This window comes from Gopherus flavomarginatus, chromosome 1 (genome assembly GCF_025201925.1).
Source record: "Gopherus flavomarginatus isolate rGopFla2 chromosome 1, rGopFla2.mat.asm, whole genome shotgun sequence".
Taxonomy (NCBI): Eukaryota; Metazoa; Chordata; order Testudines; family Testudinidae; genus Gopherus; species Gopherus flavomarginatus.
In genome coordinates this window covers 259821469-259848063 of record NC_066617.1, presented here as the reverse complement: position 1 = coordinate 259848063, position 26595 = coordinate 259821469, and the positions used below count along the sequence as shown (strand labels likewise).

Sequence of the window (26595 nt, the reverse complement as noted above, 5' to 3'; positions counted from 1 at the left end):
GGATAAAGAAGGTGTTTGGAGGAGGCTTTGGGGAAGTAGCCCAGGGAGGTGTAGCTGTCACACAGCTGTTACAAGAGGCACTATAGACAGCTGCAAATCCATAGGTCTCTGGGCTGGAACCCGAAGCAGAGAGCGGGCCTGGGTTCCCCCTGAACCTCCCAACTCCTGATCAGACACAGAAGGAGTTGATCCAGACTGTGGGGGAGATCATTGAGGTGAGCAAATCTGCCAATAAGAGCAGGACCCACCAAGATAGAGGAGGAACTTTGTCACAACTGGTGTGAGGGGTGGGATATTGGTGTGCACAGCACGGCAGAAGAAGGAGGGTGATTTAAAAAAAAAAATAAAAAAAAGGTAGAGGGTTTATTTTTTTTCACCACAATGGAAGACTTAGTGCAGGCATTGATACAAGCTACGGCGGCCCAGCAGGAGGCTACCTATGTCCAGGCAGCTGCCCAACAGGAGGCAGTGCGGCTGCAGCAAGAGACTAATCGCCTGCTGATAGACCAGGCTTTTCAAGACCGAGCTATGTTGCGAGAACTGGTAAACCAGGTAAAGACCCTTACAGAACTGAACCACGGCCATGATAGGATGCAGTTCATACGGGCCAGCCATTGGCTGCAGAAAATGACGCGGGAGGATGATGTAGAGGCATACTTTCTGGCCTTTGAGAGGACAGCCCTATGGGAGGCCTGGCCTCGAGATCAGTAGTCTGGCATCCTTGCCTCATTCCTGTGTGGAGAGGCCCAGAAGGCTTACTATGATCTGCCTGAAGAGGCTGCAGCAGACTACCCGCAGCTGAAAGCAGAGATTCTGGCCAGATCCAGAGTAACGACTGAAGTGCGGGCCCAGCGGTATCACGAGTGGAGGTACCAGGAAAATAAAACCCTGCGGTCCCAATTGTATGACCTCATCCATCTCACACGAAAGTGGATGCGAACGGAATCCCGGAGTCCAGAAGAGATACTAGAGGTTCTGGTCATTGACCGATACATGAGGGGACTACCGCCAGACCTTCGTACCTGGGTAAGCCAGAACGAACCCTCCACCGATGATGAGGTTGTTGCACTGGTAGAGAGGCGAAGGACAGCGAGGAAGCTGACCCGACCAGTTAAGGAAGAAGCACCTCGGGTTAAACTAGCAGCACTAAGCCCTAGAGCTCGAGTGATGGGGCCACCAGGAGAGCCCAGGTGGAAAAAGAGAGGGGCTGAAGGCTCACCAGAAGCCACAAAGAGTCAGAGCACTGAGAGAGAAGAGGATCATGAGGTTGGACTGCCCAAACCAAGAGACCGGGGAATGCCTAGGGCTCCATATAGATGTTATGTCTGCGGGGAATGGGGACATATAGCTGCACAATGTCCCAATGCTGAGGAGCCGATGCAATGTAACCTGGGGAACTGGGCAGACCCATGCTCCCTAATCCACCTTGTGGGGGGTCTCACTAACCCCACGTATGTATACCAGACCAGTAAAGCTAAATGGGGTAGAAACCACAGCACTGGTCGATTCGGGGAGTGCTATCACGCTTGTCTCAGGGAAGCTTGTGAAGTGTAGTCAGTTGCTGCGGGCTAAGCATACGGGGATAACATGCATCCATGGGACAGTTGGTTATTACCCCACCATCCCAGTAAAACTCGAAATTCAGGGGAACACTACTGCCCTACCTTATGTTCGCTATCCAGGAGGTACCTCAGGACTCAACTGGGTTTTCCCCATTCGAGTTATTATACGGACGTCACCCCCGTGACATACTAGATATTGCCAAAGAAATTTGGGAAGAGGAACCCAATGAGGGCAGAAATATAACAGAACATTTAATACCGATGCGAGACCAGATAGCCTGTGTCACTCCTATTGTACGGGAACATTTGGAAAAGGCACAGGAGGCCCAGAGAACCTATTACAATTGCCAGGTAAAAGTCCAACAGTTCCAACAGGGGATCGGGTGATGGTGTTGGTACCCACAGCAGAAAGAAAGCTTCTGGCCCAATGACAGGGGCCCTATGAGGTGGTTGAACCCGTGGGGGAAGTAACCTAGAAGGTGCGGCAGCCAGGATGCCGAAAACAAGAACAGATTTATCACAGCAGCCTTCTGAAACCCTGGCATGCACAAGAGGCGTGCATAACTATCCGAAAAGACCTAACCCAGGAAAACAAGCCTTCCAAACAGGTGAGAGTGTCTCCTGATTTAACACCAGACCAGAAGAATGAGGTGTCTGAGATGATCTTCCGGAACCAAGATGTGTTCTCGACAAAACCAGGTCAAACAACCAAGACGTATCACCACATTGTCACGAACCCTGGGGCCAGAATAACAATGAGGCCCTATCAGGTGCCAGTGGCCAAAAGAGAGGAAATAAAAGCAAAAGTAAAAAAATGCTGGAGTTGGGGATCATCGAAGAATCCCACAGTCAGTGGTCCAGCCCAATCGTGCTGGTGCCCAAACCTGATGGCACCACAAGGTTTTGCAGCAACTTCCGGCGACTAAATGAAGTATCCCAGTTTGACGCGTACCCCATATCTCGCATAGATGAGCTAGTGGACCATCTGGGTAATGCTTGGTACTTGACTACTCTAGACTTGACAAAGGGGTACTGGCAGATTCCCCTTGTGGAAGACGCAAAGAAAAAGACTGTGTTCTCTACACCAGAGGGTCTTTTTCAATATAATGTCCTCCTTTTTGGACTACATGGGGCCCCAGCTGCTTTCCAGCGCCTCATGGATAAGCTGTTACGCCCGCATAACAGTTATGCTGCTGCCTACTTGGACGATGTGGTCATTCATACCCTAGACTGGGAAAGTCACCTAGAGAAGGTGGAGGCAGTCCTTGATACTTTCAGGCGAGCTGGCCTTACAGCAAACCCTGCCAAGTGTGCTGTAGGGTTTACGGAGGCCAAATATCTTGGCTACATTGTGGGAAAAGGTCTGGTAAAACCCCAAGTGAACAAGTTGGAGGCCATCCAAAATTGACCACAACCACGTCGCGAGAAGCAAGTTCGGGCATTCCTAGGTGTAGTGGGGTATTACCGACGATTTATCCCCCACTTTGCCACAAGTGCAAGCCCCCTGACTGACCTAGTGGAAGCCCGTGGACCTGATCTGGTGAGGTGGTCTGGCGCAGCAGAGCAAGCATTCACAGACCTAAGGACTGCCCTCTGCAGTACCCTTGTCCTAATAGCCCCTGATTTCACCAAGAAATTTATCCTGCAGACGGATGCATCGGAAGTAGGGTTGGGGGCCGTTCTATCACAGATGGTCGGGGAGGAGGAACACTCAATTCTCTACCTCAGTAGGAAACTCCTTCTGAGGGAACAAAAATATGCAGTGGTGGAGAGGGAGTGCCTTGCCGTAAAATGGGCCATGGAAGCATTGTGCTACCACTTGCTCGGGTGCAGACTTGTCCTCGTGACCGACCATACCCCTCTCCAATGGATGCAGCGGAACAAGGAGAAGAACACAAGGGTGACCAGGTGGTTCTTATCCCTCCAACCTTTCCAGTTCCATGTGCAACACAGAGCTGGGAGCCATCGTGGCAATGCTGATGGCTTGTCACGTGTGCACTGTCTGGCTTCCCAAGCTGCCCAACCCCTTGGTGTTGAGCAGGGGGGAGGGATATGTGACAGACCCAGGCCAGTGGGGTGCAGGAGTCTGGTAGAGGGCAAATATACTGGTCACTGGGTGAGTAGTTTTCTGTTCCCTGAGTGACCAGAGCAGGGTCTGCACTAGAGTAGTCAGGAACTTGCTAGAACCAATTAAGGCAGACAGGCTGATTAGAACACCTGCAGCCAATCAAGGCAGGCTAATCAAGGCACTGGGTTTTAAAAGGAGCTCTCTCCAGTCAGATGAAAAGGAGCCAGAGGAGAGGAAGTGCGTGTGAGGAGCTGGGAGCAAGAGACACAAGGAGCTGAGACTGAGAGGGTGTGCTGCTGGAGGACTAAGGAGTACAAGCATTATCAGACACCAGGAGGAAGGTCCTGTGGTGAGGATAAAGAAGGTATTTGGAGGAGGCCTTGGGGAAGTAGCCCAGGGAGGTGTAGCTGTCACACAGCTGTTACAAGAGGCACTACAGACAGCTGCAAATCCATAGGTCTCTGGGCTGGAACCCGAAGCAGAAGGCAGGTCTGGATTCCCCCCGAACCTCCCAACTCCTGATCAGACACCGGAGGAGTTGATCCAGATTGTGGGGGAGATCACTGAGGTGAGCAAATCTGCCAATAAGAGCAGGACCCACCAAGGTAGAGGAGGAACTTTGTCACAACGGGCTTAAAAATCCTGACAGAAAATCTCTACTGCGTATGTTCAGTATGTGATTTTGACTTGTCCAACTGATGAGCATTTGAAATACATCTTCCAGAATAAAGATGTGAACTGCAACAGTGTTCTCTGTGAAGATTATTTTCTTGGCAAGTAAGAACTCCCAGCTGTTTAGATTATAAGGATATTCAAAATTAACTAGTAGGATTTTTTTTAAATAATCTGTTTTCCCTCAAACTGTTTCCCTCATTTCAAAACAGTAGTCCATTTTTGCTCAAACTATGCAAAAAAAAATTCAGTTGAGCCGAGACGAAGCAGAACTGAGACTGAAAGTTGAAAGTCACAAAATTATGGATTGCAATGGATATTGTTATGCAACCTTCACTATAGCCGTTGTAGCCTGCTTTCTACTTTGGCAAAACTTCATTTGACAAGTTCCATTTCTGAGACAGCAGCAAAGAGTCCTGTGGCACCTTATAGACTAACAGACGTTTTGGAGCATGAGCTTTCGTGGGGTGAATACCCACTTCGTCAGATGCAAGTAGTGGAAATTTCCAGGGGCAGGTATATATATGCAGGCAAGCTAGAGATAATGAGGTAGTTCAATCAGGGAGGATGAGGCCCTGTTCTAGTAGTTGAAATTTCATACCTCAACTGCTAGAACAGGGCCTCATCCTCCCTGATTGAACTACCTCATTATCTCTAGCTTGCCTGCATATATATACCTGCCCCTGGAAATTTCCACTACATGCATCTGACGAAGTGGGTATTTACCCCACGAAAGCTCATGCTCCAAAACGTCTGTTAGTCTATAAGGTGCCACAGGACTCTTTGCTGCTTTTACAGATCCAGGCTAACACGGCTACCCCTCTGATTTCTGAGAAGTGTAAATTCAGAAGTTCTGAAAACAGAACCACTTTCTCTTTATGGATAAAGTATATTGAATATAAACTGTATAATTGCAGCTGGCATTTGCGCTATCCTGCTGAAGGCAGGCAACTTGTTAAAAAAAAGAAAATGTCATTTGCTGTTTTGGCAACATGAGAACCTTACATAAGAAATTGTAAACATTTTCTTTACATTTTGTTTGTGTCGTAAAAATCCATATGCTGGGAATATTGCTGTTAATATGTAGGAATCCAAATATTGTTTAAATATCTTGGTCTTCTCTGATGTATAGTTATACTTATTTTAGATGTCGGTACCTAGCATTTGTTTGGCTTGTTATAAGAAAAAAAAATTGAAAATTTTAATAAAGAGATTGAATCCACAATGGTGGTGGCTAGAATTCAGGATGTGGCTGGAGAACCATAAGAAGGTTAGATAGAGAGATCACAGGGTTGAGGGTGTCACAACAGCCTGGAGATTCTTGTGGGTGAATGAGCATATAAAAAGTTATAGGAGGCAGCAGGAAGAATCCAGTAAGATTAGGGGAGGGAGAATCTGATGGTGTGAAGTGGGAGAAATTTGGAAAAAGATAAAGATGGGGTGGTAGCTGCTTGGACAAATGGGCTGTGGGAAGTTGAGGAATCAGCTGTCATCAAAAGGATTCTATTACTCCTGGGAGGATTATGTGCCAAAAAATTAAATATCATATCTTTGATGCACTGGAGAGGTTTTAGTTGGGGGCTGAAGGTGACAGCTAGTGGTGTTCTGTTGTTTTCTTTGTTGGGCCTGTCCAGCTCATCATCAAAGATCTACAACCTATCCTGAAAGATGATCCCTCACTCTCACAGATCTTGGGAGACAGACCAGTCCTTGCTTACAGACAGCCTCCCAGCCTGAAGCAAATACTCACCAGCAACCGCACACCATAAACACTAACCCAGGAACCTATCCTTGCAACAAAGCCCGATGCCAGCTCTGTCCACATATCTATTCAAGTGACACCATCATAGGACCTAACCACACCAGCCATGCCATCAGGGGCTCGTTCACCTGCACATCTACCAATGTGATATATGCCATCATGTGCCAGCAATGTCCCTCTGCCATGCACATTGGCCAAACCGGACAGTCTCTACACAAAAGAATAAAGAGACACAAATCTGACATCAGGAATCATAACATTAAAAAACCAGTGGGAGAATGCTTCAACCTCTCTAACCACTCAGTGACAGATTTGAAGGTGGCAATTTTGCAACAAAAATACTTCAAAAACAGACTCCAAAGAGAGACTGCTGAACTTGAATTAATATGCAAATTAGATACAGTTAACTTAGGTTTAAACAGAGATTGGGAATGGTTGGGTCATTACACTAATTGAATCTGTTTCCCCATGTTAAGTTTTCCTCACACCATCTATGGGTTATCTCGATTATCACTTCAAAGGGTTTTTTTCTCCTGCTGCTGCTATCTCATCTCAATTGATTGGCCTGTTAGTTGGTATGGGTACTTCCACTTTTTCATGTTCTCTGTATGTATAAATATCTTCTGTCTGTGTGTTCCATTCTATGCATCCGATGAAGTGAGCTGTAGCTCACAAAAGCTTAATGCTGAAATAAATTTGTTAGTCTCTAAGGTGCCACAAGTACTCCTGTTCTTTATTCAGGTTTTAGGGCTTAAATAGTAGAAAATAGAGTTTCAAGTAAAACTTCAGGTGGCCTACCTGAGACTACATTTTCGAATATATGACTTAGTTGCAGATTTTGCCGCTTATAGAGCAACAGTGACCAAAGATGATGACAAACAGGGATCAGGAATCCAAAGAACCTCTCTTTAGCAATCCCTCCTCTTTAAGTGTTGCTAAAGAGTTGGTAATAAATCTTGCTCTCTTCTCTTTAAAAATGTCACCTAAGAGATGAAAAGACTAAAGATAAGAACTGCAAAAGTGGACAAAGATTTATATTCTCCCCCCAGTCTCTGATATATCATTTTATGAATCTAACTGAATGCCCTCATCGCTGCCTCCTCATCACTTTCAATCCTCAGCAGGTTATAAGCATTATCACCAGAACTGGCAGCAGTAGCTTCTTTTCAAGCAGTGACTTTCTCCTCTATTTTTGTTACTCTTTGTCCTTAACTGGAATTTTAACTTCACATTACACTTGGTTGCAGTAGATTTTGATTTTCAGTTTTTATTTTTATTCATTTTTTGTGTTTGTAGCTACATTAAAGCCTTGTAACAGACTAGAAATTTTTATAGGTTTATTTGAATTGTGATTTCACAGATTTGATTAGAAATTGGTGTTTTGTTAGCAATGAAATAAAAACATAAGCTTTTGGAAGTCTCAATTATTTTTGCAATCTACATTCCCTCTCTGATTGTAACCACATATAAAAGAACCACCACTTAACATTGTGTTCCTGTGTGCAACCAAGTGTGCTGCTGAAAGCACAAAAAGCAAAATGATGCAGGCTGAGTTTAGCTCAAAAGTATGAGCAGCACTTGAATTTAGTTGGAAACTTGTCACTCTCATTTTATTTCTCAATCAGTTTTTTTTCTATTATTTAATTTTAAACCGAAAATCAGAATCCCAGGTAATCTAATACACCTGTAATTGTAGCTTCTTCATCTGACAATTTCAAAACAAGGTAACACATTTTTGTAATCTTGTCCATCTTCCAATTACCCATGGCTCTTGGATTCATAAATTCATAGACTCTAGGACTGGAAGGGACCTCGAGAGGTCATCGAGTCCAGTCCCCTGCCCTCATGGCAGGACCAAATACTGTCTAGACCATCCCTGATAGACATTTATCTAACTTACTCTTAAATACCTCCAGAGATGGAGATTCCACAACCTCCCTAGGCAATTTATTCCAGTGTTTTACCACCCCAATAGGAACTTTTTCCTGATGTGCGACCTAAACCTCCCTTGCTGCAGTTTAAACTCATTACTTCTTGTTCTATCCTTAGAGGCTAAGGTGAACAAGTTTTCGCCCTCCTCCTTATGACACACCCTTTTAGGTACCTGAAAACTGCTATCATGTCCCCTCTCAGTCTTCTCTTTTCCAAACTAAACAAACCCAACTCTTTCAGCCTTCCTTCATAGGTCATGTTCTCTAGACCTTTAATCATTCTTGTTGCTCTTCTCTGGACCCTCTCCAATTTCTCCACATCTTTCTTGAAATGCGGTGCCCAGAACTGGACACAATACTCCAGTCAAGGCCTAATCAGTGCAGAGTAGAGCGGAAGAATGTCTTCTCGTGTCTTGCTCACAACACACCTGTTAATCAGGTTTCAGAATCATGTTTGCTTTTTTTGCAACAGCATCACACCGTTGACTCATATTTAGCTTGTGGTCCACTATAACCCCAGATCCCTTTCTGTCATACTCCTTCCTAGACAGTCTCTTCTCATTCTGTATGTGTGAAACTGATTGTTCCTTCCTAAGTGGAGCACTTTGCATCTGTCTTTATTAAACTTCATCCTATTTACCTCAGACTATTTCTCCAATTTGTACAGATCATTTTGAATTATGACCCTATGCTCCAAAGCAGTTGCAATCCCTCCCAGTTTGGTGATATCTGCAAACTTAATAAGCGTACTTTCTATGCCAATATCTAAATAGTTGATGAAGATATTGAACAGAGCCGGTCCCAAAACAGACCCCTGTGGAACCCCACTTGTTATACCTTTCCAACAGGATTGGGAACCATTAATACTACTCTCTGAGTAGGGTTATGTCATAAATAGATAAGTAAGAGTTAATAGAACAAAAGTGCTTCATATCTCTTTTGCCTGGAAAGGGTTAACAAGAACAGTGAGCCTGGCTGTCACCTGACTAGAGGACCAATCAGAGGACAGGTTACTTTCAAATCTTGAGCGAGGGAAGTTTTTGTGTGTGCTGTTAGATTTTGGTTGTTGTTCACTCTGGGGGCTCAGAGGGATCAGACGTGCAACCAGGTTTCTCTCCAATCTCTCCGATACAGGCTCTTATAAGTTCAGAATAGTGAGTACTAGATAGATAAAGCGAGTTAGGCTTATGGTTGTTTTCTTTATTTGCAAATTTGTATTTGGTTGGAAGGAGTTCAAATCTGTATTTGGCTGAAAGGAGTTCAAATTGGTATTTTGCTGAAAAGATTTTAATTTGTACTTGTATACTCTAGGCTGGGAGGGTATTCCCAGTGTCCATAGCTGAGAGACCCTGTACCTATTCCATTTTTTAAATTTACAAAGATAATTTTTACTGTTTTTTCTTTCTTTAATTAAAAGTTTCTTGTTTAAGAACCTGATTGTTTTTTTTATTTTGGTGAAACCCCAGGGGACTGGGTCTGGATCCACCAGGGAATTGGTGGGGAGAAAGGAGGGAAGGGGGAGAGAGAGGTTACTTTTCTCTCTCTGTGTTAGGATTACTTTCTCTCTCGGGGAGAGTCTGGGAGGGGGAAAGAGAAGGAGGGGGAAAGGTGAATTTTCCTTTCTGTTTTAAGATTCAAGGAGTTTGAATCACAGTGATCTTCCAGGGTAACCCAGGGAAGGGAAGCCTGGGAGAGGCAACGGTGAGGGAAAGGGTTTACTTTCCTTGTGTTAAGATCCAGAGGGTCTGGGTCTTGGGGGTCCCTGGGCAAGGTTTTGGGGGGACCAGAGTGTACCAGGCACTGAAATTCCTGGTTGATGGCAGCACTACAGGTTCTAAGCTGGTAATTGAGCTTAGAAGAATTCATGCCGGTAGCCCATCTTTTGGACGCTAAGGTTCAGAGTGGGGAATTATACCATGACTGGTTATGCAGCCAGTTATGCACCCACCTTATAGTAGCCCCATCTAAGTTGTATATGCCTAGTTTATTGATAAGAATATCATGCGAGACCGTGTCAAATGCCTTACTAAAATCCAGGCATACCACATCCACTGCTTCTCCCTTATCCACAAGACTCGTTATCGTTTCAAAGAAAGCTATCAGATTGGTTTGACTTGATTTGTTATTTACAAATCCATGCTTGCTATTCCCTATCACTTTACCACCTTCCAAGTGTTTGCAGTTTTCCTTAATTACTTGCTCCATTATCTTCCCTGGCACAGAAGTTAAACTAACTGGTCTGTAGTTTCCTGGGTTGTTTTTATTTCCCTTTTTTGTAGATGGGCACTATATTTGCCCTTTTCCAGTTTTCTGGAATCTCTCTTGCCTCCCATGATTTTCCAAAGATAATAGCTAGAGGCTCAGATACCTCCTCTGTTAGCTCCTTGAGTATTCTAGGATGCATTTCATCAGGCCCTGATGACTTGCAGGCATCTAACTTTTCTGTGAGATTTTTAACTTGTTCTTTTTTTATTTTCTCTTTTAAACCTACCCCCTTCCCATTAGCATTCACTATGTTAAGTATTCCTTCAGACTTCTCGGTGAAGACCGAAACAAAGAAGTCATTAAGCATCTCTTCCATTTCCAAGTTTCCTGTTACTGTTTCTCCCTCCTCACTCAGCAGTGGGCCTACCCTGTCCTTGGTCTTCCTCTTGCTTCTAACGTATTGATAAAAAGTCTTTTTGTTTCCCTTTATTCCTGTAGTTAGTTTGAGCTCGTTTTGTGCCTTTGCATTTCCAATCTTGCCCCCGCATTCCTGTGCTGTTTGCCTATATTCATCCTTTGTAATTTGTCCTAGTTTCCATTTTTTATGACTCCTTTTTATTTTTTAGATCATACAAGACCTCATGGTTAAACCAAGGTGGTCTTTTGCCACATTTTCTATCTTTCCTACCCATCGGAATAGCTTGCTTTTGGGCCCTTAATAGTGTCCCTTTGAAAAACTGCCAACTCTCCTCAGTTGTTTTTCCCCTCAGTCTTGATTTCCATGGGACCTTACCTATCAGCTCTCTGAGCTTACCAAAATCCGCCTTCCTGAAATCCGTTGTCTCTGTTTTGCTGTACTCCCTTCTACCCTTCCTTTGAAATGTGAACTCTATGATTTCATGATCAGTTTCACCCAAGCTGCCTTCCACTTTCAAATTCTCTAGTTCCTCCCAATTTGTTAAAATCAAATCTATAACAGCTTCCTCCCTAGTGATGCATCCGACAAAGTGGGTATTCACCCACGAAAGCTCATGCTCCAAAACGTCTGTTAGTCTATAAGGTGCCACAAGACCCTTTGCTGCTTTTCCTCCCTAGTAGCTTTTTCAGCCTTCTGAAATAAAAAGTTGTCTGCAATGCAGTCCAAGAACTTATTGGATAGTCTGTGCCCCGCTGTGTTATTTTCTCAACATATATCTGGATAGTTGAAGTCCCCCATCACCACCAACTCTTGGACTTTGAATGATTTTGTTAGTTGATTAAAAAAGCCTCATCCACCTCTTCCACCTGGTTAGGTGGCCTGTAGTAGACTCCTAGCATGACATCACCTTTTTTTTTTTTTTTTTTTACCCCTTTTAGCCTAACCCAGAGACTTTCAACACTTCCGTCTCCTATGTCCATCTCGACCTCAGTCCAAGTGTGCACATTTTTAATGTATACCTCCACCTCAATATAACGCTGTCCTCGGGAGCCAAAAAATCTTACCGCGTTATAGGTGAAAGCATGTTATATCAAACTTGCTTTGATCCACTGGAGTGCGCAGCTCTGTCCCCCTGGAGCATTGCATTACCACATTATATCCAAATTCATGTTGTTTCGGGTTGTGTTATATCGAGGTAGAGGTGTATAAGGCAACACCTCCTCCCTTTTCCCCCTGTCTATCCTTCCTGAGCAAGCTGTACCCATCCATACCAACATTCCAGTCGTGTATTATCCCACCAAGTTTTGGTGAGGCCAACAATGTCATAGTTGTATTTGTTTATTAGCACTTCCGGTTCTTCCTGCTTATTACCCATACTTCTCGCATTTGTATATAGGCGTCTAAGATACTAATTTGATCTTGCCTCCCAGTTTTGCCCTGACCCTCCTTTCTCTCTGCCATTATAGCCCGTGCTCCCTCCTATTTCCAACCCATCTCCCAGGTCTTCATGTTCTCCACTTCCCTGTGGGCTTTGCTTACCTGTCGCTGTCGAACCTAGTTTAAAGCCCTCCTCACTAGGTTAGCCAGTTTGTATCCAAATAAGGTATTTCCCCTCCTTGAAAGGTGAACGCCATCTCTGCCTAGCAGTCCTTCCTGTAATAGCATCCCATGGTTAAGGAAGCCAAAGCCCTCCTGGTGACACCATCTTCGCAGCCAGGCATTCACCTCCACAATGCACCTGTCTCTGCACCCCTCTTCTGCGTCATTGCACTTACCATCCTCTTCCCCCTTACTCCTCTTCCCTACTGGCTCCATTTCCCTGTACATGTTACCCTCACCCGTATAAAGTTCCCACCAGGTCTCCTTGCTCTTCTTCCCTTCTCCATCCCCATCTTCCCCAGTCTCACACCAATACAGATCCAGATTTCAGATCCCACATCCACATTCTCCTTTGCCTTGTCACCTCTTGTGACATTTTCCTATCCCTGGCCTTCCCTTCACACAAATCCTCTCCATCACCTTTTCCCCTCTTGTACCACCGTTCCTAACCTCATGCCCACCCACCTATTACCCATCTCCTCCTTCCTTTTCTCTTGCTGTCTCTGGAACCCCCACTCGATCTCTAAAAAGATCTCAGCCGTACACAGTGTCCTGATATCTCCCTACCTCCAGCTCCTGGATCTCTTCATCTCACATTGCCTCTGCATCTGTCTTCTTTTATGAAGGCCTCTCCTGACTTTCCTCTGGCTGGATCAGACAATAGTGGGGGTGTTGGGCTTCTCTTCTTCCATTTCTGCCATTTCCAACTTCTCCCTTTTCCCTTCCCATGAATTCTCTCTTGAACAGCACTGCATCCAACTCTTCCTCCCCTTCGTGTTGCCGTCTACCATTCACCCAACTCCTCCCCATCAGCCTGCCTCTCTGATTTCGACTTCTGACACTCTCTCTCTATTTCCTTATAGTCTCCCACACTCACCCTTTGTGATTTTGCCCCCATGTAGATGACCTATCCAACCCCTTACCTGAACATTTCCTTGCCATCACATCTTCACTTGACCTGCAGTCCTGTTTCCACTCCCTAGGATGGTCATTCACTTGACTTGATCTTCACCAAGCACTGCTCTTTCTGTTGCTGAGTTCCCTCTATCCAACCCAGCTACCAGCTGGTCTCCTTTTCAGCATCACCCATCAACCTCTTCCCTCCTCCCTTACATCCTATTACTTGGCCATTTTGTGACTTCCAATTCACCAGGGTTGATGTCGTCTTGTCTGCTGACATCTGCTCCTATGTGCCGGCTTTTGTGCTGAAGAGAATCTCTGGCAGAAATCTCATGACCAGGCTGATTGACTTAATTACAAATTAGTTCTCTCCTTCAGTTCTGCCATCTTCTTAGATAAACGGCTCTACTTCTCCAACTTAATTGAATCCCATGTGTACAGTCACAGACATTTTTTGCCGCTTTTGATTCCATCATCATCATTCCCTCTTTTGCCTCCACTTCTCTCCATGCTGGATCTCCAAGTTTATATAGTCTTTTTATTAGCATTTTCATATTCTGTAATTTGTATGTCACATTATATTCATTACAGTTTTGCTATATATAACACAGTTAAATAAAGGTTTTACAACCATAAAGTGTTAGTGCTCTTGATTGTTCTGAGGGATGCATTTGTAACAAAACCAAAGAACATAAAGGGGGCTGATATCTTTTGGTTTTGTCCCTGACTTGCTGTCAAAGCAGGTTTAGCATAAATGAGAAAAACAAAATGGAGATTAATTAAATACAGCATGAGAAGCTATTGTTTTAATATTTTAAATGTTTTTCAGTGGCTTTCCACTAAATGTACCTTAACTAAATATTTGGGTATCATTGCGATAAAATCATGTTTCAGTCCATAGTACCAAGATGTCCAGAGGTCAAATATTTCTGAATGAAACTGTGGAGTGCTAGACTTCTGCTTCAGGTATCCATGTTAGATAGAATTTCAGTTATTAACTGAATGATTTCAAGAATGCACGAATGCCAATTCCATATAAGCATATTTGCCTAAATAAATTAACAAAAAAGTCTTCTAATTTGCATTTAATATTTAAACTTAGTTAGTGAATTTTAAGCTTGTTTGATTCTTAAAAGAACTTGTATGTATTTTGGTGCTGTTAGTGATGTAGCAACGCATGCGATATTAGAGAAAACAGCATTATCATCGTAAATACTTAAATACTCTTTACATATTTTTTTTTTTTTAGTATACATTTTGGAACTTTGTACCGAAGAACTTGTTTGAGCAGTTCAGACGGATAGCTAACTTTTATTTTCTCATCATTTTTCTTGTTCAGGTAAGCCATTCCCATTTCTTAAATAGATTCATATACACATGTAAAATTCAGATAAAGCTTGAAAGATTTAAAAAACAAACACCTGCATCCTCCAATCCACCAATTTTGGTAGCAGAAGAAATTAGATGGTTGATATTGATTGGTTTAAAGATTGGGTGGTGACATGCTAAGGGACTTTTTTTCAACTGTTTCTAGTCTGAATCAGACGTTTCTAGAGCTGGTGTGAATCCAATCATGGTGGGAAATGGCAATTACTTATAGCTGATGATTAGTATTGAATGTTTTTTTTTTTGTTGTAATAAACAGGTTTTCACCTCATTAAACCTACCATCATAATTGGCACTAACTGGCATCCATGTTGATAATATTCAGGATAAATGGTATAGTCTAAATGGGCATGGAAACTGGATTATCCTCCATCAGCAAAAGGTAGTCCCTCCAGGCCTGGGTCAAGGCACACTGACAGGGTAGAGTGGGTAAGCTTGCACTGTCACTGTGCATGTTGACATGTTTGAGTAATTATAGGTTGTCACTTTTTAAGTCCCGTAATTTTGCACCTTGAATGAGCACTGAAATACACTAAATGTAATGAAAATTCACTGGTTTGGAATGAAAGACCTTTTATATTTCTTCACTTGTCTAGACCAGCATTTTTCAAAGTTCAGGTCACCACCCAGTACTGGGTCACAGCATGTAAGGCACTGGGTTGGTCTGGTCAGCACCACTACCAAGATGTTAAAAATCCTGTCGGCGGTGCTTCCCAGCTAAAGCAGGCTAGTGCCTACCTGTTCCTACAACGTGCTGTGCCTCGGAAGCGGCCAGCAGTGGGCCCGGCTTCTAGGCGGGGGGGTCATGGGGCTTCCTGCGCTGTCCCCGCCCCAAGCACCGCTCCGCTGGTGGGGGCGGGCGATGCCTGCAGGTGACAGCTGGGCGGAGTCACTTGTGTACCTCCGCCTAGGAGCCAGACCTGCTGCTGGCCACTTCCAGCACAGCGCAGTCAAACAGTGCCAGGACAGGCAGGAAGCCTGCCTCTGCACCCTGGCTGCGCTACTGACTGGGAGCCTCTGGAGGTAAATTCACGCCACAACCCCACACTCCAATCCCCCACCCCAGCCCTGGGCCCCCTGAAACCCGGAACCCCCTCCTGCACCCCAAGCCTCTCATCCCTGGCCCTACCCCAAAGCCTGCACCCCTTCCTGCACCTCACTCCTTGTCCCAGTCCAGAGCCCCCTCCCACACTCTGAACCCGTCATTCCCAGCCCAACCCTGCAGCCCTTACCCGTGCACCCCAACCCTCTGCACCAGCCCTGAGCCCTTCCCACACCCCAAACCCCTCATCCTCAGCTCCGTCGGGTCGCGGATATCAACAATTTTCTTCAACTGAGTCCCCCAGGAAAAAAGTATCAAAACCACTGGTCTAGACAGTAGCAAGCAATAGTTATGTAGGTTCTTAGAACATTTTTGATTTTTCTCATTGCACTGGGACCCCAGTCTGTGTTCTGCCTGCTTACCATCTAAATGCAATAGTTACAGTTTGGTATTTTTGCATTTTCTCTTAGGACAAAAATAGCAGTGTCGTGAGGGCTATGAAGAAAGCCCTTTTGCTGCCACTTTGCAGCTAACAATTAGTGAAGTCTTATTTCCAGTTCCTGTAGCCTTTTACTTCTTGACGACTAGAAGGAGGAGTGAGCATTCCAACCCACATGTTTTAACACTTGATTAATTAAGTGTTTATTTTGCTCTTAAAAACCCTTCCAAAGTACAGACAGGTATTACATTTGAAGACAATTTATAGAATTATAGGGTTAGAAGGAACCGCAAGGGTCGTCTAGTCTTAACCCTTTGGCAAGAAGCAGGATTTCTTGTCTAAACCATCCAAGACAGATGTCTATCTAGCCTCCTTTTTAAAAGCTGCAGTGAAGAAACATCCACTACCTCCCTAAGCAGTCTGTTCTATTGTCCTATTGTTTTTCCTGAGATTTAATCTAATCTGCTATGCTATAGTTTAAACCCATTGTCTCTTGTCCTGCCCTCTGTGGCAAGAGAGAACACGTTTTCTCCATCTTTTTATGGAAGCCTTTCAAGTATTTGAAGATTGCTATCATGTCTCCCATTAATCTCCTCTTTTCCAAACTAAACATACCCAGTTCCTTGAGCCTTTGCTCATATGACTTGCATTCTATCCCTTTAATCATCTTTGTTGCTCACCTCTGGATCCTTTCCAGTTTATCTACAAACACCCTTTCTATACTTTGGTAAACAAAATTGGACACAGCACTCCAGCGGAGACCTAACCAACGCCAAGTAGAGTGGTACTATCGCCTCCCATGACTTGCATGTTGTGCCTCTCTTAATGCAACCTAAACACGCATTAGCTTTTTTTGTAATAGCATCACATTGCTGAAATCATGTTGAGATTGTGATCTGCCACAACTGCCAAATTCTTCACAGCAGTGCTGCTGCAAAGCCAGTTATCCCCCATTCTGCATTTGGTTTTCCTTCCCTACGTGTAGCACCTTACATTCGTCTATGCTGAATTTCATTTTATTGTCTATTGCCCAATTCTCTAATTTATCAAGATCCCTTTGAACTTGAGCTCTATCCTCCAAAGTGTTGGCAAGCCCTCCTAGCTTTGTCATCTACAAACTTGATCAGTAGGCTCTATTCCTACATCCAGGTAATTAATAAAGATGTTAAACAACACCAAACCCAGAACAGATACCTGTGGAACCTCCCTTGAAACCTTCCAACAATCTGACATTAATAGTTACTCTTTGTTTGCGGTTGTTTAACCAGTTATATATAGCTGAGCCTGCATTTCTCCGGCTTGCTTATCAGAATGCCATGTGGGACTGTCTCAAAAGCCTTGCTGAAGTCCAGATATTTTATGTTCACCAAACCAGTTATCTTATCAAACAAGGAAATCGAGCTGGTTTTGCATGATTTATTCTTAGTAAATCATGCTGGCTGCTAGTGATTACCCCTTCATTCTCCAGGTATTCACAAATTGAATGTTTTATACATTGTTCTGGTAGATTCCCAGGTATTGAGGTCAGGCTGACTGGTCTATAGTTTCTTGACTCCTTCTTTTTCCGCTCTTTAAAGGTGGACAGTATGTTAGCCCTTCTCCAGTCTTCCAGGACCAGTCCTGTAATCCATGAGTTTCCAAATATTATTGCCAGTGGCTCTGAGATTTCCTCAGCTAATTCCTTCAGTACCCTGGGGAGAATAGCATCAGGCCCTGCTGACTTGAACTAATTCAAATTGGTCAGAAGATCTGACATGTTCTTTACTTATCCTAATCTGCATCCCTTCCCCTTTCTTGTCTTTAGTAATTTGACTAGTTGTCCAGTCACATGTTGTTTTTTGCAAGAAGACTGAAGCAAAGTAGGCATTGAGAGCTCTGACTTCCTATCAACTTCAGTTAACAAATTACCTTCTCCATTAAGCAGCAGACCCACACCATTCCTGATCTTTCTATTATGTCTGACTTATTTGAAGAACCCCTTCTTGTTGTCTCTAACATTTCTTGCCAGCTATAATTCATTGTTTGCCTTTGCTTTCCTGATTTCGTCCATACACTTGCGCTATTCCTACGTATACTTCCTTGATGATTTGGCCCTCTTTCCATTCTCTGTATGTATCAATTTTGGTTTTTAGATAGCTCAGAAGGTTCTTGTGCAACCACATTGGCCTTCTATAGCTCTTAACTTTCCTCTGCATTGGAATAGCATGATGTTGAGCCTCTAGTATTACATCTTATAGGAACTGCCAGTCCCCTTTAACTCCTGTACTTCCTAATTAGTCTTTCCATGGGACTTTGCCTACTATTTCTCTGAGTTGGTTGAAATCCACCTTTCTGAAGTCCAGTGTCTTGTTTTGCTGTTCTCGTGTCCTCTTTTTTCCTTAGCATCTTGAATTCTATCAGATCCGGATCTCTTCCTCCGAAGTTCCTGACCACCTTCACCATAGCAAGCATTTACCCTAATTAACTACTTTCACTATGGGGACAGATTTGGATATTTCCAAAAGATAGAACACTAGCTTTTACCCAATTAAAACAAGGATTCATTCCGTTAGGTTCTTACTAATCTTTGAAATGAGTTTTATATGGTATTTTAAAGGGTACCATTTGAAAGAACATCCATATATTTAGCAGATACTGATCTCTGAAACTTAAACAATACGTTATATGCTCAAAGTACTGTGCAATCATTAACTAATCATCACAGCACCTCTATAAAGTAGGTATGTAAATGTTATTCCCATTTTAGAAATGGGCATATAGAATAAAATATTAATTGACTTGGTCAAAGTCACACAGCAGGCAAGTGGCAGAACTCTGATTAAAATTTTGAGTTCCTCATTCCCAACCCTATAATTATTCATCTTAACATTAAACCAATAAAAGAAGAGTGAGTGAGTGAGTCCTCTTGGATTTTTTTTCTTGTGCAATGAAGCCTGCCTCAAGAGAGCATCAGAGATCAGAAAAAATAGTCCCCTGTGGTACAACTAAATAGACAAACCATTTGAAAATGGTCTTTAGTGTAGGTTTCACTATATTTATCCAGAATTATTATTTTTTATTAATCTAGAACTAGAGTGATAGATTTGAAGGTCCAACAACAACAACAACAAAAAGGAATATTGGAAGCCCGCTCCATTTGATTTTTTTTAATGGCGGGGACCATAACCAGATAGTTCAAGGGTTTTTCAACAAGAATGTGCTCAGCGTTTTTTTCCACAAAATATTTTTTCATTGAAATGTCTCATAGGTTTGAAAGCAGAGAATAAAGATTCAGACATTTCCAGATATCTAACTTGTTGAAGACTGACTGCTGTTGCAGAGTCAGAATTGTGTCCTTCACTCCATGTTTAAACTGTAACATAAAATACTTGTAAATAGTTTGTCTGTTTTAACTTATAGATTCATAGACTTTAAGGTCAGAAGGGACCATCATGATCATTTAGTCTGACCTTCTACCCATTGCAGGCCTCAGGACCTTGCCCACCCACTCCTGTAATAGACCTCTGACCTCTTGCTGAGTTACTGAAATCCTCAAATCATGATTTAAAGACTTCAAGTTACAGAGAATTCACCATTTACACTAGTTGAAATTGCAAGTGACTCGTCCCCCGTGCTGCAGAGGAAGGCGAAAACCCTCCAAGGTCTCTGCCAATCTGATCTCAGGGAAGATTCCTTCCTGACCCTAAATATGGTGATCAGTTAGAGACCCTTAACTATTTTGTAGTTAGTATAGTCTATGGTTAGAATAGAGTATTTCCCTCACCCCCAGTTGGGGTAAATCTCCAGTCCCAGGACTATGTCCAGAGACCTGAGCATCAAGAATTGCATTTCCTGCCCTTGTCCTTCTCCGTCATCAACAATCATCAACAGTGCCTGTACTGTCTGGGAGAAGTACATATCACTGCACTTGCAGAGATATGTACGTCTGCTGATCCTTTCCACCCAGAACTCAAGAGGCCTGGGAGCCCTGACTGAAGTTCCTGATGAAGGAGGCTATGAGGCCCCGCTCTGATCCAGGCCCAGCAGACTTGCCTGTAAATTGGCCTCCACCGACCAGCAGTGCCCCTCCAAGTACTTGGCTTGGAGTGGAACAGTTAACCCTAAAGCCCAAGGACTTTTCCTCCAGGGCTTTGTATGAAAATAGAGGGCACTCTCATGGGTGCAAGGACAGATCCTCACAGAGGACTGGCTATAGGAAATGTGTTTGCTCCCCAACCCTGTCCAGGTTGGGTGAGACATGATGTCTGGAACCCCTGGAAGTGGCTCTGCAAAAGATGCCCAGGTTGGAGGGCAAGGCATGCAAAAAGAGAGATCCAACAGTGACTGTGCTTCTGAAATGAAAGGACAGATGCTCACTGGTTCCATCTAGGAGTGTGGGTGCAGACTCCTCATTGGCACTGCCTTGTTCACCTAAGGAATGTTCGGCTTCAACAAATGAGCCGGGGTCCTTCAGCCATATCTCCTGGAACTCCCTGGATCCCAAGCAATACAGGGACGTATGTAACACATACTTCTCCCCTACTCACAGTCTCCACTCTTTTTTCCGGCCCTGCCCTCTTGAGGGATGTTCTTTCTCCAGAGGAGGAATCTTTAGTGATGTCTCAGGAGCAGCTCCATCTCCAGCTATTGGGCAGGAACGACCTGGAACCTGCTACCAATGGAACAGTCTTTGTAATCAGAGGAATCAGAAGAGATAGCTGCACAGTATCTCTGCTCGGGCACAGGAGCCCCAACAGACAGTTGAAAGAGCATACTTGCCATATCTCCGGGTATGACCCTCCTAGGCACTGCTGGTACCAATTCCCCTGGGAGCCACTGCAATGGATGGATCCTGCCATCTGGACTTATTGGGGCCTGTGGGATCCTTATGACAGGCCTCTGGAGCCCTTTCAGAAGTTGCACCGCTCCTCCCCTTCTCGCCAGCCAGTTTCATCTCTGTACAAGGAGGAGGAGCCAGAACTAGTTCCACTGGTATCAACGATTCCAGTACGGTCATTGTCTTCATTAACCCCAGACAATGCTGTCATTCTTTCATTGACTTTTCTGCCAAATGACTACTGTCAGTACCAGGAGCTTTTAGAAAAGGTCAGAAATGAGCTACAGATCCCAATAGTGGAGGTTCAGATCCTTACACACTAGCTCCTGGATATTTCGCAACCACAGGGATGGAGTAAGATGGCTCTTCCAATTATACTCTATGCTAGAGCCAGCCAAAGTGGTATGGTACACACCAGCATCTTATGACCCTACACCAAAAAAGATAGAGCTACATTATTTTGTTCCTGCCAAAGGAGCTGACTTCTTGTTTTCTCATCCTACCCCCAGTTCTTTGGTGGTACAGACAGTCATGGAAATCCACCCCAGCACATAAGGCTCAAAAAGACTGGACCTCCTGGGAAGAAAGGTCTTCTCCACATGTCTGCAATTCTGCATAACTAACTGCAAGCATTGGTAGCAAAATATGATTTTAATACATATGCCAGGCTTGTGGACTTTAAAGATAAACTTCCCATAGACAACCCAGTTCCAGTCCTTTCTAGATGAAGGGAAGTTAGTAGCAAAGGTATCCCTCCACGCAGAGGTGGATGCTGCAGACACAGTATCCAGGACTTGTATTGTGAAAGGACTCATGGCTACACTTGTCAATGTTTCTTAGAAAGGTCCAAATCACCATCCAGGACTTCCCGTTTAATGAGTCCAACCTTTTCAGTGGAAAGTCAGATGAATCCCTTCAGTCACTAAAGGACTTGATCTACTTTGCAGTCCCTGGGGATGTACGTTCCATCCCCGAGGAAGAAAATACCAGAGACAGCCTTTTAGATGGGTGCCATTATACTCTCTTTGCCCACAGCTGGAACAAGATCATCCTGGACAGTTGGGTCCTGGAGATTATCCATCAGGGATACTCCAATGAGTTTCTCTCCTTCCCTTATCACAAACCCCATTCTCAATTTCCCTTCAAGGACGAAAATTGATTTTTCATCTGGTGGCAGAATCCCTTTTACACCGGGGGGTGATAGCAGCCCAGATAGAGTGGCAAGGCTACACGGTGTTCCCATACCTGGACAACAGACTTCTGGTAGGCCAATCTCATGAGGAAGTCATGTCAGTGACAGGATCTCTCTGGCTACCTTGGGCATTTGTATAAATGAAGAAAAGTCTGTTTTGTCACCCACAAGGACAGTAAACTGTTACCAGCACCCACCTGAGCCTCCATGTAAAATAGGAGCACGACTGGACTCAGTCTCTGCAAGAGCATTTCTTCCCGCAGGCAGATGTCACATGATGAGCAACCTAATTTTCTGCATTACCCGCAAAACATGAACTGTGGTGCACCAGCCTCTCTTGATGTTGGGTCATATGGCTGCATATACCTACGTGATGCTGTTTGCCAGACCCCATTTGCTGTGTCTGTAAGCCTGGCTCCACTTGACTTACCAGCCAAACAGGGACCACATCCTCTCCAAGGTGACTGTTCCCATCAGAGTTCTCACCTCCCTTGCTTGGTGGTCAAACCCAAACAAAGTCATGGTGAGAACTTCTTCTTTCAACCTCCCATACCAAGAGCCACCATTGTGACAGATGCCTCCCTCAGGGAGGGGGTCTACACTTTGACTACCACACTGCTCAGTATACCTGGACCCCCAAAAGGCCAGACTGCGTATAAATTTACTGTGACGATGAAATGCTAAGGGAGATTAGAGACACTATCAAAATAAACAACTCATTAGTAGTGGGGAATTTCAGTTATCCCCATATTGACTGAGTACATGTCACCTCAGGACGAAATGCAGAGACAAAATTTCTAGATAGTTTAAATGACTGCTTCTTGGAGCAGCTGGTACAGGAACCCCCAAGGGGAGAGGCAATTCTCAATTTAGTCCTGAGTGGAGCGCAGGATCTGGTCCAAGAGGTAACTATAACAGGACTTCTTGGAAATAGTGACCATAATATAACATTTAACATTCCTGTGGTGGGAAGAACACCTCATCAGCCCATCAACACTGGCATTTAATTTCAGAAAGGGGGACTATGCAAAAATGAACGGGTTAGTTAAACATAAATTAAAAGGTACAGTGACTAGAGTGAAATCCCTGCAAGCTGCATGGACACTTTTCAAAGACACCATAATAGAGGCCCAACTTAAATGTATACCCCAAATTAAAAAACACAGTAAGAGAACTAAAAAAGAGCCACTGTGGCTTAACCATGTAGAAGAAGCAGTGAGAGATAAAAAGGTGTCTTTTTAAAAGTGGAAATCAAATCCTAGTGAGGTAAATAAAAAGGATCATAACACTGCCAAATTAAGTGTAAAAATGTAATAAAAAAAGCCCAAAAGGAGTTTGAAGAACAGCTAGCCAAAAACTTCAAAGTTGATAACAGAAGGTTTTTTAAGTACATCAGAAGCAGGAAGCATGCTAAACAACCAGTGGGGCCCCTGGATGATCGAGATACAAAAGGAGCACTTAAAAACGATAAAGTCACTGTGGAAAAACTAAATGAATTCTTTACTTCAATCTTCATGACTGAGGATGTTAAGGAGATTCCCAAACCTGAGCTGTCCTTTGTAGGTGACAAGTCTGAGCAATCGTCACAAATTGAAGTGTCACTAGAGGAGGTTTTGGAATTAATTGATAAACTTAACGGTAACAAGTCACTGGGACCAGATGGTATTCACCCAAGAGTTCTGAAAGAACTCAAATGTGAAATTGTAGAACTGTTAACTATGGTTTGTAACCTGTCCTTTAAATCAGCTTCTGTACCCAGTGACTGGAAGATAGCTAATGTAATGCCAATATTTAGAAAGGGCTCTAGAGGTGATCCCGGCAATTACAGACCTGTAAGTCTAACGTCAGTACCAGGCAAATTAGTTGAAACATTAGTAAAGAATAAAATTGTCAGACATATAGAAGAACATAACATGCTGGGCAAAAGTCAACATGGTTTCTGTAAAGGGAAATCATGTCTTACTAATCTATTAGAGTTTTTTGAAGGGGTCAACAAACATGTGGACAAGGGGGAATCCAGTGGACATAGTGTACTTAGATTTCCAGAAAGCCTTTGACAAGGTCCCTCACCAAAGGCTCTTATATAAATTAAGTTGTCATGGGATAAGAAGGAAGATCCTTTCATGGATTGAGAACTGGTTAAAAGACAGGGAACAAAAAGGGTAGGAATAAATGGTAAATTTTCAGAATGGAGAGGGGTAACTAGTGGTATTCCCCAAGGGTCAGTCCTAGGACCAATCCTAGTCAACTTATTCATAAATGATCTGGAGAAAGGGATAAACAGTGGGAGGGGGGCAAAGTTTGCAGATGATACTGAACTGCTCAAGATAGTTAAGACCAAAGCAGACAGTGAAGAACTTCAAAAAGATCTCACAAAACTAAGTGATTGGATAGCAAAATGGCAAATTAAATTTAATGTGGATAAATGTAAAGTAATGTACATTGGGAAAAATAAGCCCAACTGTACATACAATATGATGGGGGCTAATTTAGCTACAACTAATCAGGAAAGAAATCTTGATGTCATCGTGGACAGTTCTCTGAAGACGTCCACGCAGTGTGCAGCAGCAGTCAAAAGAGCAAACAGGATGTTAGGAATCATTAACAAAGGGATAGAGAATAAGACGGAGAATATCTTATTGCCCTTATATAAATCCATGATATGCCTACATCTTGAATATTGCATACAAATGTGGTCTCCTCACCTCAAAAAAGATATACTGGCACTAGAAAAGGTTCAGAGAAGGGCAACTAAAATGATTAGCAGTTTGGAATGGGTCCCATATGAGGAGAGATTAAAGAGTCTAGGACTTTTCAGCTTGGAAAAGAGGAGACTAAAGGGGGATATGATAGAGGTATATAAAATCATGAGTGATGTGGAGAAAGTGAATAAGGAAAAGTTATTTACCTGTTCCCATAATATAAGAACTAGAGGCCACCAAATGAAATTAATGGGTAGCAGGTTTAAAACAAATAAAAGGAAGTTCTTCACACAGCGCACAGTCAACTTCTAGAACCCTTTGCCTGAGGAGGTTATGAAAGCTAGGACTGTAACAGGGTTTAAAAGAGAACTGGATAAATTCATGTAAAAGCAGCAAAAAGTCCTATGGCACCTTATAGACTAACAGACGTATTGGAGCATGAGCTTTCGTGAGTGAATACTCACTTCGTCGGATGCATCCGACGAAGTGGGTATTCACCCACGAAAGCTCATGCTCCAATACGTCTGTTAGTCTATAAGGTGCCACAGGACTCTTTGCTGCTTTTACAGATCCAGACTAACACGGCTACCCCTCTGATACTGATTAAATTCATGGAGGTTAAGTCCATTAATGGCTATTAGCCAGGATGGGTAAGGAATGGTGTCCCTAGCCTCTGTTTGTCAGAGGGTGGAGATGGATGATCTGGTGTTTGGATGAGCGGCAGAATAGAATGCTCATGCACCACCCCGGTTTAGGAAATCCTTAACCGAAGTAGAAAGGATTCTCTACAAGCTAATTATCTAGCTAAATAGAGTCACTTTTCAGCCTGGGTACACCTCCACCAACTTCCACTAAATACCGTGAGCATTCCAGTTATCCTATACTATCTCCTCTCCATAAAGACTGCAGGTCTAGCCCTTAGTTTGCTTTGGGTACACTTTGCAGTGATTAGTGCTTTCTTCCCTCCATTAGAAGAACATTCTGTCTTTGGTCACCCCCCGACTGTATGATTTATGAAGGGCTGATCAGGATCTTTCCACTGGTCATTAAATCTATGGCTCAATGGGACATTAACCTTGTCTTGTCGACATTTAAAGATCCACCCTTCTGACCTATGGCAACTTGCGCTATGACACTCCCCCACACCAATCCATGAAGGCAGCATTCTTAGTGATGATCACTTCCACCAGAAGGATCTGGGAGCTAGGAGCCATTATGACAGATCCTCCCTAAACAATGTTTCACAAAGAGGTTTCCCTTAGATTATACCCCAAACTTCTTCCCCAAGATTGTTTGAATTCCTCATCAGTCGGACAACACCATTGCCTATATTTTTCTCAAAACCCCATGCTGCTTCCTGAGACAAGAGACTTCACTCCCTCAACATTAGGCTCAATTGGCATTCTGCCTGCAAAGAATCAAACCAATTAGAAAATCTCTGAGACTCTATTGCCATAGCACAAAGATTGCATGGGCAAACCATATCCTCCCAGAGGGTTTCTAAGTGGGTTTTGGAATGCATCTTAGAATGCTACAAAATAGCAAATATTCCCCTCCAGGGGTATTACAGATCACTCCATGCAAGCACATGCTGGGTGCATGGCATCCCTATCTGGCGTTCTTTTGCAGGACATTTGCAGGGCAGCATCTTGGGGCTCTGTTGACATGTTCATAACACATTACACTCTAGACCAAGCAACAATTGCAGATGCAGCAAGCAGTAGGAAGGGCATAACTACAAGCAGTTCTGCTGCCACCTTCCTTGCACCCTTCTCTAGATAGGGACCACACATCTCAAAGAACATCCAGTTACAGTAACTAACCTCCATTTCTTCTTTGAGTGATGGTCCCTATGTGTATTCCACACATGGTTGATCGGCAAGCAGTGTTCAGACTGGAGG

The 26595-nt window shown here is 43.6% G+C and overlaps 1 protein-coding gene across 4 annotated transcripts in view; it reads left to right on the top strand.

The window, feature by feature from the left end:
* ATP11A (ATPase phospholipid transporting 11A) overlaps positions 1 to 26595 on the top strand; it is a 267235-nt gene that overhangs the window by 140716 nt on the left and 99924 nt on the right. For all 4 annotated transcript variants that reach the window (XM_050947517.1, XM_050947527.1, XM_050947547.1 and 1 more), the window contains exon 3: positions 14367 to 14456. In XM_050947517.1, the coding sequence (XP_050803474.1) occupies positions 14367 to 14456 (90 nt within the window). The remainder of the gene's footprint in view (positions 1 to 14366; positions 14457 to 26595) is intronic.